This window comes from Scophthalmus maximus, chromosome 1, assembly GCF_022379125.1.
Source record: "Scophthalmus maximus strain ysfricsl-2021 chromosome 1, ASM2237912v1, whole genome shotgun sequence".
Lineage (NCBI taxonomy): Eukaryota > Metazoa > Chordata > Actinopteri > Pleuronectiformes > Scophthalmidae > Scophthalmus > Scophthalmus maximus.
The window spans coordinates 15,296,807-15,315,180 of NC_061515.1; the positions used below are offsets into that span (position 1 = coordinate 15,296,807).

The 18,374-nt window shown below is 40.2% G+C and overlaps 3 protein-coding genes across 4 annotated transcripts; 1 reads left to right on the forward strand and 2 right to left on the reverse strand.

Annotated features, from left to right (window-relative positions):
• Positions 1-767: 767 nt before the first annotated feature.
• Positions 768-8,041, reverse strand: LOC118312654 (meprin A subunit beta). Of its 2 annotated transcripts, none has more exons than XM_035637450.2 (16): positions 7,948-8,041; positions 7,688-7,772; positions 7,452-7,470; positions 7,311-7,358; positions 7,151-7,176; positions 6,979-7,063; positions 5,908-6,025; positions 4,793-4,968; positions 4,380-4,598; positions 3,130-3,288; positions 2,774-3,004; positions 2,228-2,680; positions 1,923-2,096; positions 1,726-1,831; positions 1,533-1,610; positions 768-1,209 (listed from the first exon to the last, which is right to left on the reverse strand). In XM_035637450.2, the coding sequence occupies exons 2-16, from the start codon at positions 7,748-7,750 to the stop codon at positions 1,131-1,133; spliced, it is 2,034 nt and encodes a 677-aa protein (XP_035493343.2). In that variant the 5' UTR covers positions 7,751-7,772; positions 7,948-8,041; the 3' UTR covers positions 768-1,130. The 2 variants fall into 2 exon arrangements, with proteins under 2 accessions (XP_035493343.2, XP_035493336.2); XM_035637443.2 differs by having other exon boundaries at positions 7,151-7,179.
• Positions 8,042-12,913: 4,872 nt separating this feature from the next.
• LOC118312721 (apolipoprotein A-I) lies at positions 12,914-14,453 on the reverse strand. Its single transcript, XM_035637559.1, has 4 exons — positions 14,347-14,453; positions 14,178-14,229; positions 13,864-14,014; positions 12,914-13,758 (listed from the first exon to the last, which is right to left on the reverse strand). The coding sequence occupies exons 2-4, from the start codon at positions 14,215-14,217 to the stop codon at positions 13,182-13,184; spliced, it is 768 nt and encodes a 255-aa protein (XP_035493452.1). The 5' UTR covers positions 14,218-14,229; positions 14,347-14,453; the 3' UTR covers positions 12,914-13,181.
• A 2,155-nt stretch (positions 14,454-16,608) lies between these two features.
• LOC118312713 (apolipoprotein A-I) lies at positions 16,609-18,116 on the forward strand. Its single transcript, XM_035637550.2, has 4 exons — positions 16,609-16,718; positions 16,816-16,866; positions 17,032-17,182; positions 17,312-18,116. The coding sequence occupies exons 2-4, from the start codon at positions 16,827-16,829 to the stop codon at positions 17,886-17,888; spliced, it is 768 nt and encodes a 255-aa protein (XP_035493443.1). The 5' UTR covers positions 16,609-16,718; positions 16,816-16,826; the 3' UTR covers positions 17,889-18,116.
• The last annotated feature ends 258 nt before the right edge of the window (positions 18,117-18,374 follow it).

An 18,374-nucleotide genomic window follows, 5' to 3' on the forward strand; every position in this document is an offset into this window, starting at 1 on the left:
TGTGAAACAATCCAGTTGCCCTGTGTAACCTATGCAACAGTGACAGAGAAATGCTGATGTGTTTTCCACAGTACCACCACAGTATAATGCAGTTCACAAAATGCCACAATCTGCGGCACCAGGTCACGACAGTTTATCACTGGTGTAATCAATATTTTTTAAACTAATAATAGATTAAATGTCTGTTGGCGTGAAAGGGGTCTGAAAGTGATGAATCCACAATTGCTCTTGACAGCAGCAGGTAGCCATTTCAGCAAAAAGGCTCTGACAATGTCACTGAGAGCTACCTGCCAAACTCCCAATACCAGGCAGCTAGCAATTAGCAGGAGAGCATGGAGCATGTAGTAGCAGAGTAGAGACTCAACCCAGAGCTAAAATTACAGTTAATGAACACTGGGCTTCTATGCCTCAGGCAGATGTAAACGTGCTGCCAGTTAATGGGAATCTGTGTTATCTCCTGAATGTATTAATAAGCAACAATTCTTTACAGATTCATCAGTTCATCTTCAAAAGGTGACAAACAACTGATTTTTTTTACAGCTGGATCCTGCTGCCTTCCAGTGGCAAAACAAAGTAAGTACAAGGAATCTTCTTATTGTATTGTCCTCCTTTTTATTCCTACAATAATATCAAACGCAGAATTGGATCAGTTGTAAGAGTCAAGTATCAGGGCTGAGTATCCATAATTATTACCTCTTTCATTAAAACAAGTTTAAAATTGTTTAAGAACACAATTGATATTAAAATAGAAGAACAGAGTCAGAAAGTTTAAAGATGCAAAAATATGCTTTTGTGTTTTATTTATTTGCCTTAAAGAAATTCTGTATTGCATCAAATACCACAAACCCATGAACATATTTTCAGGAATAATCCATAAATGGTATGCTAAATGCTAGAAATATATTACAAGAAATATGATCCCACCACAAAATGCTAATTACTTTATAAGTCATTTCTTCAACAATGCTATTATCAATCATACAGTAAAACTACATATGCCCGTTCATTGTCTCCCAACTGTTCACTACCCTCTGCAGCCTCATTTTTTTTTTTAAAAGGAAAAGAATCCACCGAGACAAAAAGCTGGTTCGGTCCATGTGTGCATGGATGCTAATATGAGCAGATGCACATCACAGTATTAAAAGCATCAGTGCAAGCAGGAGGGTGAGGACAGGAGAAGCCACCATGGCAGGAGAGAAGCCAAAAATGCTATAAAGGAAAGAAAATAATGAATTAAATAGAATAATAAGCAGTTGAATTTTGATCCACTGTACTATCCTATGAGGCTCAGTTCAAAACTAGCTGTAGCACCAGCTGTCATGGTTTATGGCAGCGGTTAACAGCATATTCTAAATTGCATTGGAATGTATATTCCCTTAATGCAGCCTTCTTTGTTTACCAATTTATTTAATTGTCTTGCTTAATACAAACTACAGACTGATTTATGGAAGTGGTTGATTGGCTTCAACCACATCAAATTAGGCTTCTAGCTAATTTCAACAACTTTAAAACCTATGAGTAAATCTGAATACCTGTCGTCATCAGTAGTTTTAGGAAGTGCTGTTATAGGAGTTGTTTTTGTCTGAGGTGGTCTGGTGGTGGATGGGATCCTGTAAAAGGCATAGCATCATTTGAAAGGCTTCATGAAAAATTCGACACCATTCTTTAAACTTTGTTTTACAAAGAGACATTCATTCGGTGCCATAAAATAACTTAATGCCCTACCTCGGTGAGCATGGGCCACTATCCAGATCTTTGGGAGGATAGGCGATCTTCACTGGTGCAATTTGAGGACACGGTAGAGCACTTTTATTAATTAGGAGATTGAGATCTAGAAAAAGAAAAAAAAACGTTATGCAACAAAACTTCTACTCAGGAGTGAAGTGATTTAAATAATTCAAACATGTTCATTGTCAACCTGCCTTCGAAGGTGAAGGTGAATACGGCACTCCCTCCCTTCAGGAAGCTTCTGGATTTCAAAGTTTCCAAACGTGCAAAATATTTTGGGCCATATCTAGGTCCGCCATAGACCGTCTGATTATTCTCATCTTTGAATGGATTTCCAATCTTACGAGGATCGTCCCAAAAGTTAAAACCTGTTTACAGAAAGCATAGAAATACAAAACCAGACACAATACACCATGGCATATAGTGGTAACTACATCTTTTTCTTTCAATAGATCGTTATTTTGTTAAAGGGATTTCTTAATGCTCTTTTTGAATTTACCTTGACTGTTGATTGTGGTTGGGTCAGTGGTAAAACTCCTTTGCATTGTCATGTGCATCTTGATGTTGGGTGTTTGGTCCACCAAATGCATAGTCACCTGCCTATATGGGCAAGGCCATTCCAGCTGATCATCATTTTTACCTGACAAGAGTTGTACGAACGCTCCAGCAAACGTCTTGAACAACACTACGCTGACACGGTAAGAGTAGCCTCCTCTGGAGTACTGACGCGGGCTGTTTAACACGGTATTATAGCTACTGCTGCTTAAAAGCTCTTCAAAATCATTGAACTGTATGGTAACATGTGGACACTCGATCTCAGACAGATTGATGTCATCAATTGAGAAGCCGCCTGAGGACTTCCCCGCTCCTTTACGAGCCTCAAATTCCACCTGGAAGTCCTTTTTGGCATTCAGGGAAACATGATGGATCTGCCAGTGAGATGTTTGTGGACCTGGAGGAAGGAAATGTCACACATTCATGGTGCATCTGAGTCCTAGTACCATTTAGAGCAGATGATGCTGATAATAGTACAATCTGACATTACCTGTGATCTGTCCCATCAGGCGGCGGGTTCCTGTGAAGTCCCGTTCATCATGAAACTCCCTGATCCAAATGTTAAGTATGTCAGACTCATTCCCACTGTGATAATAGTAGAACTGGAGACACTGGACGTGACACTCCCTGGTTGGCATCATCCGCTTGGTCTCCAGCCAGGCGGAGTCTCCCTCCGTACCTTTTGCTGTGCTAGCATGCATGAAGTAACCTATAGTTTGATCTGGAATGTTGTTGTCCAAAATTAATGAAAATTAAGCCAGGTAACGTAAAAAACATGTCCCTCTTAAAAGAAACATTTAAATATGGAGTCTAGATGTGGAGAATTTGCAAATTTTGAACTCTTACCTCCATAAGTACTGCCAGTGGGTAGACTGGTGTGGTCGGACCTAGGACCCCCGTAAGCATATGTTACCCTTTTCCAGTCATTGCCCTTCCGTGAACAGCGGGTCATTTGACAATCGCTTTCAGAGAAGCCGCAGTACATATTAAATGCAACGGTTGAACCTGTGGAGGTGAATGAAGAACACAGAATTTAGGATGATTAACTGACTTGGAGATATTGGTGTCTCCAGTGCTATAGAAGATAAATATGTGATCAGTGTGCTATAGCTAAAAGTCAGGTGTCTGTTTTTGTCGGGAGTGGTTTATTTGGATCTGCATAACATTATCTTCATATTCAAGATTATCTAGGGTTCATTTGTCATTTTTTAATTATCTCAAGACCTCTACTGCACAATCAACACCTGTATTATATTATAATAATAATATAATATATATACCCTACTTTTAGTAACCCACAACTTGTTCAGCCTTGTCCTGCAGGCTTGGAATAACACGTGTCTCATATTGGCCTCACAATCGCCGTGTCATTCACAGCTATGTGGCTACAAACTGACAGCAAGTAACAGCATATAATTGCAAATGTGCAGCTTGATGGTATATCACTTATCACCATTACGCCAATGCAATTTGCTTGCTGCAACTAAGCCTGTCACCACAGCCTCTTATGTGCTATACTTTATAGTATATTGTTGCTGGCACTAAAACTCAGTGTTGTTCATGAATGTGTTAATAACGGAGAGACATCCGGCAGACGCTTCGCTGCTGCTCAGGTTATTTTGGAGCCATCTCAAAGGAGACCATTCCTTTATACCTTGACAGAAACGTCTTCGCTGTTCATCAGGTCTGACCAGTTGCTGGAGAACCAGTGGAGCACCAAGGAAATTACTGGTCGAGTAACAAAATTGCACACATGCATCTGGAAAGTGGCAAATGGTTGTCTCTGCATTCAGTTTTTTATGCTGATTAACCAAATGGACGTGTAGTGGTAAGTAGTGAGCGTCAGCGGTAGATTTTGTTAGTCAGGCTAGATGTTTGCACCTTCTCATCTAACGCACCAACAGAATTCATTCAGTTTTGGTTGCCGAAACCTCATAATTGCATTTCTAAGATGCATGTAAAAATGAGTTGGAAAAATTCAACTACAATATTGCCAGCAAATCCTTTTTTGGATAATAGTGTTTTTGTGGATGATTTTATTCATTAAACAAACAACCCCATAACATATAGTAGATACTTAAACTCCAAGTACTTACTGCATTTGTAGCGACGGTTTAGCTCCAGAACATCCCAGGGACTCATGTCCCGTCTCTGACCAATCACACCCTGGTACTGTTCGTCTTTGGTCATGATTGTGGACCCGTTGCCATTGCTGAATGCATTTGGGCCGTAGTGCATCACTGACCAGTAGTCATATGGAACTCCCATAGTGGTGCTTTCTTCACTTCTAACTTTTATGAAATTATCCACAAATCCTAAATGACATATTAAAAGCAAACCATCAATTACAGTATATTGTATTGAAAACTATTGAAAAAAGGAGCATATAATGACTCACCAATTAGTCTTTAGAAAAAGTTAGTTTTTACATGATATAATTTTCATAATTTGAGTAGTAAATAGTTGATTAGTTAATTTATGGGAATATTATAATACAAGTAATACAAACCTTCTTGGATGTTCTCATAAGCAATGGTTACATGCTCATCCCTGTCATATCTGTTCTGTTCGTGGTAGAAGCCAAGAGCATGGAGAAACTCATGCTCGACAGTGGAAATTTCATCGCAGTATTTCCCGATGGAGACTGGCTGTCCACTCATAAGTCGTCCAACATAAGAGAAACATCTAAAGGGGAAAATGACTTGTAAGTAGACGTCGCAATTACACCTTTACGTATTTTACCTGTCTGGGTTGGCCAGAATTATTATACCTTCATGCTTTAAATTTGGGAGATTTGATAAATTTAACTTCAGTCTCAGTGCTGAAAGAGCACTGCTTGATAACATAAATTGATCTGACTGGTGATGGGCCAACTATGTGCATCATTCAGTAGCACAGGGAGTTGATGTCTGAGTACAAAGTGGTAATATATTTTGTTAAAATATCATTCATCTAACTCACCAGCAGCCAACTGTGATAATGAATCATCCCTTTGGATTAGCGCTTTAGATAAAAATTACCAAAGTTCAATTTTGAAAAAATTTAATTAAAATGATGTTAGAAGTTGGAGTTGCAGCTAAGTTATTATAATGTATATGTCCATATAGTAATAATTTATTTCATGCATCAGTTAATTTGTCATTTATATTTTTAATGTTTTTTTAATAGAAATGTCAGCAAGTGGTGGGAAAAAACAAACACAGCTAACACAGTGAAGAAGACCCAAAGACATGGATGTAAAATTATTCTTTACATTTTTTTTTTTTATCACATTTACCTCAAGGATTCTCACAACTGACACAAATGTGTCAAAAAGTGATGCAAGTGTCCCCCCTGGTTTCAAACCTGCCTGCACTCATGATTTATCAATATAATGTCTTAAAATGAGGTGTGGTCATAGGCATTGTTGGCGGATTGCATTCTTGAGGCAAACAACAGACACCTGGTCTGAAATCAAAGATATGGCATTTTGTTGTTTTGAGTAAAAGACCAAGAACTCAAAGATCTTCACTTTACCACAATATAAAGTGGAGAAAAGCAAAGAATTCTTACATTTAACTCAACTCTTAATAAGTTATGTTATTGATTGTCAAAGGTGGAAGGTGGAAAAAATCCAATACATACCCGTTTAACTTTTGGACAGAGATGTAATAGTCTTCAGAGTCTCTTTGTTTGAAGTCAATGCATGTTTTCAACCTGAACTGGTCAAAGGCCTTCAGGATGACTCCTTTAGCATTGAGCTCTTCCATTTGTCAGGGGAATTGCGTTATGGGTAAAAAGAAAGAAATGACAATGTAAATGCCACTGATTGTGGTATATTTGCTCAATCAGCCTACATTGCTTTAAGACACTGCTTTCACAAATTCCTTGTGCTCGGGTGGACGGGTGGAGTCAAGTAGCTGTTTCTGGATTTCTTTCCGATGCCATGTTTTTACTATGTAGCAACAGCCTCCTGCCGATCGATGCTTACTGAACTGCAGGTTCACAGAGGACCTGTGAGGCGTCTATTTCTCAAACTAGAGACTCTAATGTACTTGTCCTCTTGCTCAGTTATGCACCGGGGCCTCCCACTTCTCTTTCTATTCTGGTTAGAGCCCGTTTGTGCTGTTCTCTGAAGGGAGTAGTACACACCGTTTGTAGGAAATCTTCAGTTTCTTGGCAATTTCTCGTATGGAATAGCCTTCATTTCTCAGAAAAAGAATAGACTGTCGAGTTTCAGAAGAAAGTTCTCTTTTTCTGGCCATTTTGAGAGTATAATAGAACCCACAAATACTGATGCTCCAGATACTCAACTAGCTCAAAAGAAGGCCAGTTTAACAGCTTCTCTAATCTAACATAATTGCACAAGGGTTTTCTAATCATCAACTAGCCTTTTAACACGATTAGCTAACACAATGTACCATTAGAACACTGGAGTGATGGTTGCTGGAAATGCACCTCTGTACACCTATATAGGTATTCCATTAAAAATCTGCCGTTTCCAGCTAGAATAGTCATTTACCACATTAACAATGTCTAGACTGTATTTCTGATTAATTTAATGTTATCCTCATTGAAAAAAAGTGCTTTTCTTTCAAAAATACTTTTGAACGTTAGTGTATATTGTAACTTCCACCTGCGGAACAAATTTCATTAGTGTCGTCCTCCCTACCATATAGCATTCAGGGTTATCACGGAAAAACATTTAATATTTACCGAGGTCATTTTCCAAAACATATGCTACTGGGGATGTCCACAGGAAGTCATCTTGAATAACGACACTATTTTGCGTGTTTTGTGGCTATTGGAAAAAAATATTTTGGGTCACACAAGAAATGAATTCATACAAACGTATTAATCTTTAAAGAAAAAAAAATGTTAAACTCACCTCCAGAATATCATCATGTCTTGTATCTACTACGATCAAGCAGAAAACATTTATTTTGTGTTACGTAATTATTTACTGACCCTGGTTGCCCACTGAGCCAAATTGATTGACAAATATACCCAAAGGTTTCCTTCAATGTTATGAATATATTTTATCTTACCTTTGTTTATTTCATCAATGTTCTTGGCTTCACCACAGTCTACAAAATCTACATGAAAAGTAAAGTTAGTCAGGTAAAAATTATTAACTTTAAAATAGATTTTCGAAAATAAAATGATAAATAACAAATAAAACAACTTACCCTCTGTGTCTTGTTCCTCCTGAAAAAACAGGGATTTTAACACTTTGAATTACATTTTGAATATAATGAAGTAAATACAACTTGGTCAATGTTCAACGCTACTTGTATTTCAACTGTGTGATGTCTAATTTTCCATAAACATTAAATTACTAATTAAACACTTAAAAAATTTAGTTTATGATGGTATAATCATTTATCAGTATATAAGGACAACAATAATAAAAAAAAACTCTTACTGGGCCGAGGAAAAGTGCAGAGGAAACTGCCAGGACCACCACAAGTAAAATGTAGCCCTTCATCCTTGCAGTGTCGTGGACCAAACTTAATTCAAACAACGGAGATTATATGAAGAACCATTACAAATAAATTAAAAATATTGAAACTGAAATGCAATAACACTACTATACATTTAAGTTATTGAATTGTTAGGTTAAGGAAAAAAATTTTTTTTTTAAATATGCAAGTATAGAAGTTAACAAATGCCAATCATGTTTACCTCCGGCTTCCCAGACTGTCAGTTCTTCAGCCCCACATGAGAGGCTTTGGCTGTAACAGTGGGTTTTTAAGCAGTGACGACAAACCACCTGCAAAACAAAAACAGGTTTTCAAGATTTCTGAAATTTTTTTGTCACACATACGGCTTCATTGTTTGAGGCATAATTGCTGTCGCTGTGTCAAAGCTGCAAAGCGAAACAGGGTTTTCAAGTTTGGTTGAGGGTTCTAAAACCCCTTCAGCTTCTACAGTAATTTTTTATCTATATTGCTGTGTAATAAAGCTTCACAGTAAATGGAAATATTTCACTATTGGCAAGATACGTGTTACGACAATCCCACCTGGGGCCTGTTTCAGAGAGCAGGTTTAGTGAAAGCTCCGAGTTGTTCCCTCAGAGTTGAATGAAACTCAGTGTTTTTGGTTTCAAAAAGCCAGTTCTGCTTAACTCTGGGTCACTTACAATGGCCACATATGCCGTGAAGCTAACCTGCTCCCTGGCAGGAATTCGAATGAATCGGTGTGGTGGGTGATGTAAGTTCCATAACACAGAGGCAGGTAATAAGTGGTTGAGACAAAAGAACATTGCGTGAGGTTTTAGCCCCTTTTTACGCAAAACAAGCCACGTTCAACTGTGTGACTTTGAATCTTGATGACAGGTCTCATGGTTTTTCAAAAGAGCATATTATCTTCACGAAGCTCTTGGGACATTCTTGGCTATTCAAGCAGCAAAGCCTCCGGGGATACACATGTCAGTCATCCCAACAGTTTGACATTTTATGGTGTAGTCGATTACCTGATTACTGACCCTTCTCAAAAGAAATACTGCACAGTAGCTGCTGATGAAGGGATGAGCATTCTTGTACTGTTTCCCCATCCTGTCAGAAGAGGTATGTGGTGTCACTGGTTTTGTAATACATTATCTAGCATTGCATACAGTCTCCAGTGACTTGGTAAATGCAAATCTTTCAACACACTGTATTTTATCCTTTAAAAAAAATATTTGTCTGTCAGTTGCATCTCTTACAGTTGGATTAGGCACAGTGTCACAAAGATTGTAATATGAAAAATAATGGCAAACATGCTGTAAGAAGAGTGGACACATCTGAGCAATGCATCTAGTTATTGTTTGCGTGTATTCTTTCAACAGTACGACTGTAAAGATTCTCACAGTAATCAGTTGTATGTGACCTCAGACAGATTCAGATCTAAAAGACCAACGCCAATTGTTATTTCAAATCCAAGTGGCAAAAGGTCACCGTTCGATTCATGCATATCTTTTAACACACCTTTGTTTATCTGAACAATGTCTGGATCTCCTTCATGGCCATTGTCGTCTGATCAAAAACAATATATATGTCATGTCAGAAGTTTGAACTTTAGTTGTTGACACCGACTCAATACTTCCCCATTGTTTGGAGTCTGACAGAGGCCATTGCTGTAGGCCTTTGTGAAGAAACATATTCATTGCGATGGAATCAACCTAACATCACAGCCTATTCTCCCTCCTTCAACCTTACCCACCTTTTGCTCGCCCTTTCCCCCGTCAGCTTGTCTCCAACATCTCCCTGCCACATTGTCAATGTCCCTCACGTGGCTTTGTGTTCCAGCCACTTACATCTTAACATGAATCTGTACTTGTAACTCCTTACTGGCCCGTTCCTGTTAGAGAGCAACTTTACAGTCTGTTGTGACTTAAAACTTTTTCAAAAATGTGCACAGACTGTTTAAGACACGTGAATAATTGTCATTCTTTTGGGCGGTTTGCTTGCATCACATTTTGACGGAGCCCTGCCTGCCTCTAAACCGCCACAAACTCAAATAAAGAAAATACATAAAAATACATCAAAAATAACTGAAAACAAAATAACTGAAACAGTTCTAAATTAGAAAGAACATAATGTGTTCTTGTAGGACCACATCCCTCCTGGTGAAGCTGATTGGAGTTTTTTAGCCTTTAAACTCGTAGAAGAAAGCTGAAGAACTACTTCATGCATTTGTTTCCTCTAGACTGGACTGTCGGTAATTCCCTATTTTCAGTACGTCCCGGTAACTTCAGCTGATCCAAATTCTGCAGTGCGCTTATCTGTAGCACTGACTACAAGAAAAAGGGGATCACATTTCAGAAAATACAGCAAATTTAACTCTGGTGAAAGAATTTTAAGTCATGCTCCCGACAGTTTATGGCCACTGTGTAATGAGAGACTGCCTGATGAGGCCGTGTGTGTCCGCCGAAGGGTAGAAATAAAGTGCCCCGTTCTAAACCTCTTCGATGATCTGGATTGTGTTAGTTGTAACCAACGAGTCAAAGCTAGGCTACGCGAGCTAGCTACATGCGAGGTCTCTTCTACAGCTGGTGAGGTCACCGCAGTTGCCGCCGTCATCGTGCAAATTAGCGGGTTCACCCGGGTGTGACGTTCACATCAATGCCGATTAGACCCGGGGCTGAATGCTGATTGAACGCTTTCACACTGCAGAAAACGCCGGGTGTTAGCGGGTTTAAACGTTTTTTTTGGCCAGTGTGAAAAGGGCTCGGGAGGCGTCGTTCACACTGAAGAGCTTACGCTGCCTTGTCACTAGGTGGCAGTGTGGCCCCTTTTATTGGCACAGGGAAAAACTGACATCTCATTTGTCCTTGCAATGTTTTTGTCCATTTCTGAAAGTTGCAATGCCACACTTGAAAAAAAAACTGCATGACAAGTAAAATCCCCCTATTATGATGATGATGAGGAGGAGGATGATGGTTATCAATTAATGCATTTACATGCACAGTAAGTGCTGCTGTACTGTGGTTGGTTGAGGTAGAGCTAATTTGTACAGCTTCTTAAAATTATTGGGTCTTCTAAAACAATGGAACCCATTTTGTAAACTGATGATGTGTTTGGTGTGTGAAAGCTTAATGTGAAATTAATGCAGTCGCTTTCAAATAATTACAATGAAGTAAGAAGTACACAGCAGCGTAAAAGTACCTGCTTAAACAGCAATACTGTAATTAAAAAATACTTTGAGTAAATTTATACTGGTAGTAAATTTTCCCACCACTACTTTCAACCTTGTTTTAACAAAGGCCAAATGGCCCAGTTTCCCTGTGCAGTTCAACACAGTCAGTCTCCAACAAATTCTTTGTGAACCTTATAGCCGTTGTTGATGTTGATCACCATTCTGTTCTGAATCCAGCCCAAATCCAGAGGGGACAACAGCCGGGCAGCAGCATTATAATGACCCCTTGACTTGGGACAGTTATCTTCATCTGCTCTTGCCAACAGGCACTGATCCGCTCATCTAACTCGCAGCAAGAATATGGTAACAACCTCTTATCTACATCAAAACAACACATCTGTTTGTCACTATGGTGAAAAAAGGCGAGTTGTTTCTTGTTCAAAGAAACGCGTATGCGTCAAACAAAGGCTCCCTCCTGCCCAGCGGGGCAAAGTTTGAATGGGTCAGACGACAGTCTAGCCGCCAGTTGAGAACGTGGCCATTGGGATTGAGGCCTTAACGATGCCTTTACGATGCCTTTTGGCCAATTTGACTCATAAAGCAACTCAACGAGTGCTTTTGGGTTGCCCACACAAGTGCTAATCGGATATAAAAACAGGCTGACTCACTGAAATGTGAGATCAGATTTGCATTCGTAAAGTCTCAGAGATTCTCAGTGGTTTGGACCCTTTTGCACCCCAGCGAATGTAGCACCTTAAAATGCTGTAATTAGATCAAGGGGGGGCTGAATTCTACTGAGTTGAAGAACAACAACCCTAACCCAAAGGACAAACATACTCTAAAAATGCATCAATAGCTGCTTTTCAGACTTGCACTGAAGTCTGGGCATTTTCCTGAACTCTTCGTGGGGACAGTATGTGTGACCTCAAATATTTTTGTATCTTTATCTGCCAACCCTGTGGTAGAACTTCTGTAAAATGTCTGAGTGAGCCCATGTGAGAATACACCAGGAAAATCTCAGGAAGGTCCACGGCGAGTGACTGGGTGCTGTACCCAGGTGCCAACTCTCACCTGAAAGTTCTGGAAATGTTCCTGCTGTTGTGACTGCATCTGATCACGACAATCTCCTTCTGCGTTCTTCATACGTGAACGGTTTTGATATTCATTCAATAATTTGGTTTTATGAGGAATTCGTCAAAAACCAAGTGTTATTCTCTGTCAAAACACAGTCCTCCTCTATTCAACTGAAACACACAAAGATAATGTTTATAAGAATGACCCATACTGTGTGTGTGTGTGTGTGTGTCTGTGTGTCTGTGTGTGTGTCTGTGTGTGTGTCACTAGACTCTGACCCTCCACGTTGGATGCTGGCACTGTCAATATAGGGGTAGGATAAGAAGGATAAGGCTCTGTGTTGTGTAATAATTTTGTTTCATGTTATTTTTTTTATAATAAAGAAACACATACATCACTTTTCTTTCTTCTATGAGTAGTTTAAAAATATTTCTCATTATTATATAAATATAAAAAGTCCATTTGTCTAGGCCTATCTCCCATAACGTTGGCCATCCACATTTTTTTGTGTTATATTTTTATTTTATTTTTTATTATTATCATACTTATTATTATTATTATTATTACTTTTTTTTTTTATTCACATCCACATTTCTCACAGCAGATTCTCAATTTCAGTGTTGCCACTAGGAAGGTGCAGTTCACGGCAAGTGCAAGAATAAGACCAGTTGTCTTCCTCTGAAAAAAAGGGAAACGAATCTTGAACAGAAACCAGGACATGTTAAGACATGGCCGATTATATCGAAAATAACAAGGCACCTTCTGGGAAAACAAAAAAAAACAGCACAGTGTGCTACTGTTGATCGTAACCAGAGTCGTCCGTCAAAGTGTGTGTGTAGTCTTCATACTATGATAGTTGTAGCAATACATTTTGGGGTTTTTGTAATTATACTAAAAAGATAGAGAAGAGACATATTCTGTAAAAGACCATGAGGGGGAAAAAAAATCTCACAATTCATATTGTCCAGATGAATCTATTTATTTTCTCGTTTATCTTACAGGAGTTCCAGAAATGTACAGTTTTCAACTTCAACACACAGGAAAAACTAAGTATATACATGTGTGTGCTTTATAAATATTGCACTCAGCAATAAATATTATGTTTAACTTGGTTTACAGTACAATTCAGATATTTAAATTACATTATTACATACTACAAACAGAGGATGACCAAACAAGGCTGGTATCTTTCTGGATGATGGAGCAGGTTGATTAAGGAGGATGTGTTAGTTGGCATTGACAAAGGACTGATAGAAGGACATGAGCTGGGCTTGGAGGTCCTGTGCGTAGGGGTCCAGCTTTTCTCTCAGGTCCTCAGCATAGGGGGCCACCATTTGTTTCACCGAGTTGGCTCTCTGACTTAGCTCAACCTGGACCTTCTCGGTCATGGGGGCCACACTGTCCTGGAAGTCCTGCAGGTGCTGGTCCACCTTCTGCTTCAGGTCGTCAGTGTAGGGCCCCAGCTGAGCCTGCAGGTCCTGCACACTCTGCTCCAGGCTGGTCTTCAGCTCCTCGCTCTTCTGCAGCAGGGTGCTCCTCAGGGCCTCGGAGTCCAGGGAGTCAGCGTAGGGGGCCAGCTCCTGTTTGAGCAGCTCCACTCTCTGCTGGATCTGGGCCTTCATTTCCTCGGTGTAGGGCTCCAGCCTCTGCTTGACAGAGGTCAGCTCCTTGGTCACACGCTCTCTCAGCACATCGGCCTCTGCAGTGACTTTGGTGATCACATCCTGGGCTCCATGTGGAAGCTGCTCCTGGAGGCTGATTGCGTACATGTTGGCGAGGTCAGCACTCTCTGCCAGACGGGCACTGGTAGACGGACAAAGTAATGGTTAGACCAACACAATGGCTGAGTAATACCAACATGTCACTGGTAGGCTCGGTCATCATAGTCTAGTTGGTCATACAACTTACTTGACTTCCTGTCCAAACTGAGACTTCCTGATCATCTGCAGGGTGTCATCAGCTGTCTGGGTGGCTTTGGCAATATAGTCCCAGAAAGCATCAGTCAGCACTTCTATCTGTGGCTTGGGTGCATCAGCATAGAAGAGGTTGGCTTGACAGCCTGTTCAGTGGAAAAGAGATCAGTTTGAGATTAGCATAGATCTGTCACCCATTCAGTTTATTGTGATTGCTCAGCAAGTGATGCGGCATCAGTTAAGGTCAGTTTTGACTTAGCTTTATTAAAAAGACATTTAAAAGTTAAAAAACAGAAGCTTGCAATTTACCCGACAGCAGTGCAATGGCTAGTACCACAAACGTCTTCATGACTGTGTCTTGCTGTAAAGAAACACAATTAGGATCTCGTTAAGTTTTAAGTGGCTTTAACAAAGCCCAAACTTTTATATTTGCCCCTTGAAGTATTGTTTTGAAAATGTTTCTAATTCTAATTCTCACCTGGTTGTGGCTTGTGTACCTCTGGAGCGTGTTTGCGAGAGTGTCAGAGTGCTTCCGTGTATATATACCGAAGCCAGGTGACTGTTGTAGTCACAAGCCCAAAGTCCAGAAGTCCCTGCCATGTTGTCACGATGGCTCTCCCTGTTTCTGCTGCATCTCCGCTCTACTATCACATGACGCCCAAGGCGACAATGTAGACGCGATATTTACACCACAGAGGTTATGTGCATTTCAGTTATGTCCTGACAACAAAACCCACAAGTAAACCCTAACCCTTCTCTGGACAGCATTGTGATAAACCAATAAGTTCAGTGCTAACGGTCTGTAGATAACTGCAGATAACCTTGGCATTCTTAAACTAGCAGACTTTGCATTAGGGACAGGTAACGTGAATAAAATAGCACGAGGTACTCAAATGTTTAAAAAAAAAATTGTATAGAAATATTATCACATAATTCTGCTTGAAAACTTTATACATTTTTTATCCAGCAGCTAGAATTTGTGACAAGCTAATGGAGTCACTTTTATACAACCCTTAAAAAGAATCAATATTTCCAGTTGGCTGTCCAAGTAGCACTTTATTTCCCTGACATGTTCTCATTTCAGGCCTTAATAGTGGAACAGGAAGATGATTAGTTTAAAGCTTTATTACTCTCTTCAGGGCATAAATAAGGGCTGTAAGAGAAAAGAGTGTCCAGACAGAAGTGTTCTCTGTCTGGACACTGGACATTTGGGTTTTACCAAATGTTGGAGCAATCCTCTGAAGTATTCTAAACAGTTTCTGAGCACATTCCAAAATAGTTACAGGAAAACTTCCCTCAAGAATATAATGAGTCACATTCCCAATAAGAGAAAGAGGTAAAACAAAAAGGACAGAAATCTGATGCATCACAGTCTGGATTTTCTGTGATTCAGTGTTGGTCAAAATGTCTGTATGTGTTTTTGACACATTCTTTTTTAAATTCTTAACAGAATGGTGAAAAGTCATGCGTAGACCTGTTACCATTTTGTCACCAGCAGCTAGTTTCAGTTGAACTTAAACAAAAATAATAAAAGAAATAATAGCCATTGCTGCTCAACTGACACTTACACTATTTTGTTCAAGAAAATAGTGACAGGTATCTTTTCACAACCTCACAATTGGCCCTGTTAGAAGACTACCTGTCCTCTCTCTATTATAGCTCATCTTTGTGCATTGGTTTTGAAGTTTTGTAATACATGTTGGATTTTTACTTAGTTGTAAGTGCTAAATATATACACCTACTACGAGATATTGTTGCTGACATAAATTCCCAATATCTGCGAATGACATGAATAGCGTTTCATATTCTGCTGCTTTGAACAATAGAGTGTGAATGCAGCATAATTAGCGACCCATTTATTACCAACCAGGCAGTTGAATATATTTTACTCTTTCTTTTCCGTTTTCTAAAAACTTTTTTGGAAGTTTCACTGTACAAATAGACTTCCTGGCTAAAGTGTGTCATTATGATGTTAAAGCTGTAATGGTAATATAAAAACAATGTACAATGGTCCCTGTAAACCTTGCTTTCACAATGATATTCTCTTGGCCACCAGAATGTGCTTTTTGTGGAAAAATTATGACTCCATTTACGGCACTAAGAAACTGCATGCATCACCCATATCTATCCTCAGTTATGGAAATGGCAGATGGTGGCGAATTGCCAAAAAATAAGAACTGAACTATGGTATGTCTGGTGTGTAACAGCAGCTACTTTGTCCTTCATAAGCTGACGGTGTCTGAGTCTGCTAACCTTTGGCCAGGGATTGTCACAGGGATTGCTGAACATTGGCATGACCATAATTTAACATGACGTTAACTGGCAAACTGTCAAGTTAACAGAGCCAATAAAATGCTCACCATAGATCTAATCAAAGCTGAGTATCAAAGAAATGAAAGAAAGATGTTCTGTCTGTCTTGGCAGAGATTTATCTGTGACTGAGAAATAGCTAACAGGTCAGTAATTGCAGAGATCTGTGAGGACAGGGGTTGTTTGAGGTTAAACTTATGGATGTCATCACACTCAAACACTGATGGATCACACTTGGTACTTTTGCCACCAAAGAGTCATGGTTTACATAAATTTAAAAAAAGGGTAGCTCCCAGAAAATCAATGACACATGAAGCTGCAAAAACTGGATGTGTGTTATGTGCATTGGTGTAACAATATGGGCTTGTGCATGCGTGGATTCTCTAGGACAGCAAGGACAGGGTGAGGCAGGGTGACAGCAAGGCACTAGCACATGGACTTTGGGATCATTCTTTCCTGGCTTGCTATATAAGCTGCAGAACTTCACCAGCTGAACACAAGCACTGCCAAGTGGATTTGCAGATACACTTGCAAACTCAGGTGAGATGGGGAAATAACCGGAGCTGTCGCACTGTCAACTGCTTGCTGTGGCGTGACTTATTGTCGTGACTAACTTTTATGCTTTCTTTGTCAAAAGGTCTAAGAGCCATGAAGGTCCTCGCTGTGCTCGTCCTTGCTGTTTTCAGCAGTGAGTATGATTCTGCTGAAAATCATAGAGCGTGTCACACACCAAATTGTATTTGCTTGCCTTGGTGAGGGGTGAATATGCACCATGCAAATGTCAAACCTCAGAACAGGTTGTCATGCATGGCTGAAAATCCACAATCAAACTAATTTTGTCTCCACTGAACAGGCTGTCAAGCCAACATCTTCTATGCTGATGCACCCAAGCCACAGATAGAAGTGCTGACTGATGCTTTCTGGGACTACGTTGCCAAGGCCACCCAGACAGCTGATGACACCTTGCAGATGATCAGGAAGTCTCAGTTTGGACAGGATGTCAGGTAGGCCTTGCAAAATGTGTCATGCTAATATTGTAATAGATTGAATATTAGCAACTGAGGTACAACTTCCTCCCAACTAGAGGATGAATGTAAACTAAACTTACTTCCATTGTTCATTTGAATGTCTAGTGCCCGTCTGACCGAAAGTGCCGACATGGCCAACACGTACGCAGTGAGCATCCAGGAGCAGCTTCCCCCTGTGGCCCAGGATATGATCACCAAAGTCACCACAGAGGCTGATGTGCTGAGAGAGCGTCTGACCAAGGAGCTGACTTCTGTCAAGGAGAAGCTGGAGCCCTACACCGAGGACATGAAGGCCCAGATCCAGCAGAGAGTGGAGCAGCTCAAACAGGAGCTGGCCCCCTACACCGGAGCCCTGGACACCGAGGCCCTGAGGAGCACCCTGCTGCAGAAGAGCGAGGAGCTGAAGACCAACCTGGAGCAGAGTGTGCAGGACCTGCAGGCTCAGCTGGGGCCCTACACTGACGACCTGAAGCAGAAAGTGGACCAGCACCTGCAGGACTTCAAGGAGCGCGTGGCCCCCATGACCGAGAAGGTCCAGAGTGAGCTGACCGAGAGAACCCAACAGGTGAAAGAAATGGCTTCCCCCTACGTTGATGAGCTGAGGGGAACACTGGACCCCTACGCCCAGGACCTCCAGGCCCGTCTCACCTCCCTCTACGAGTCATTTGTCAAAACCAACTAAGTCCGTCCCCACCTCATGTTTAACAAAAAGAAACTGCATCTACGTAATGATTCCATGTTGTTAACAATATAACACCACAAGCTCGCCATTTTTTTTTTTAATTTGAAGAGTTCTATAGATATTTTTACAGTATTACAAAAAGATAAATTATAGATATGGAATGTTGGTCTGCAACCACACAGTGTTCTGTCCCCACATTATGGAAATAAAGTGAAAGCTAAACATAAACGTGCAAGTCTTCTGTGTTATTTACAATGTGATAAGATTTCAGGTGGGGCGTTTTATTTGTCAAGTTTGGAAATGTCAGTATATCTTTCAAATTTACAATTGAGGTGAAAAAATGAATGGGAAGAAAAAGTTACACATCATCATGTCAATATGGTAAGTGATCAAATGTTCCTAATATGAAAACATAAAGAATATAAACGTTTATGGACTTGGATGTCACACAATACTGGATGAAACCAATCTCTGCCCTTGGTGAAT

Excerpts from the sequence above, each read along its gene's own strand:
- LOC118312654 (XM_035637443.2), bottom strand. The coding sequence starts at position 7,750 with ATGAAGGGCTACATTTTACTTGTGGTGGTCCTGGCAGTTTCCTCTGCA. Across the intron at positions 7,180-7,310 it reads CATTGATGAAATAAACAAAG|TAGATACAAGACATGATGAT; the intron begins GTAAGATAAAAT and ends GCTTGATCGTAG. Across the intron at positions 4,599-4,792 it reads TTATGAGAACATCCAAGAAG|GATTTGTGGATAATTTCATA; the intron begins GTTTGTATTACT and ends TATGTCATTTAG.
- LOC118312721 (XM_035637559.1), bottom strand. The coding sequence starts at position 14,217 with ATGAAGACGTTTGTGGTACTAGCCATTGCACTGCTGTCGG. Across the intron at positions 14,015-14,177 it reads AGCCATTGCACTGCTGTCGG|GCTGTCAAGCCAACCTCTTC; the intron begins GTAAATTGCAAG and ends TCCACTGAACAG. Across the intron at positions 13,759-13,863 it reads CAGTTTGGACAGGAAGTCAA|TGCCCGTCTGGCAGAGAGTG; the intron begins GTAAGTTGTATG and ends TCCGTCTACCAG.
- LOC118312713 (XM_035637550.2), top strand. The coding sequence starts at position 16,827 with ATGAAGGTCCTCGCTGTGCTCGTCCTTGCTGTTTTCAGCA. Across the intron at positions 16,867-17,031 it reads CGTCCTTGCTGTTTTCAGCA|GCTGTCAAGCCAACATCTTC; the intron begins GTGAGTATGATT and ends TCCACTGAACAG. Across the intron at positions 17,183-17,311 it reads CAGTTTGGACAGGATGTCAG|TGCCCGTCTGACCGAAAGTG; the intron begins GTAGGCCTTGCA and ends TTGAATGTCTAG.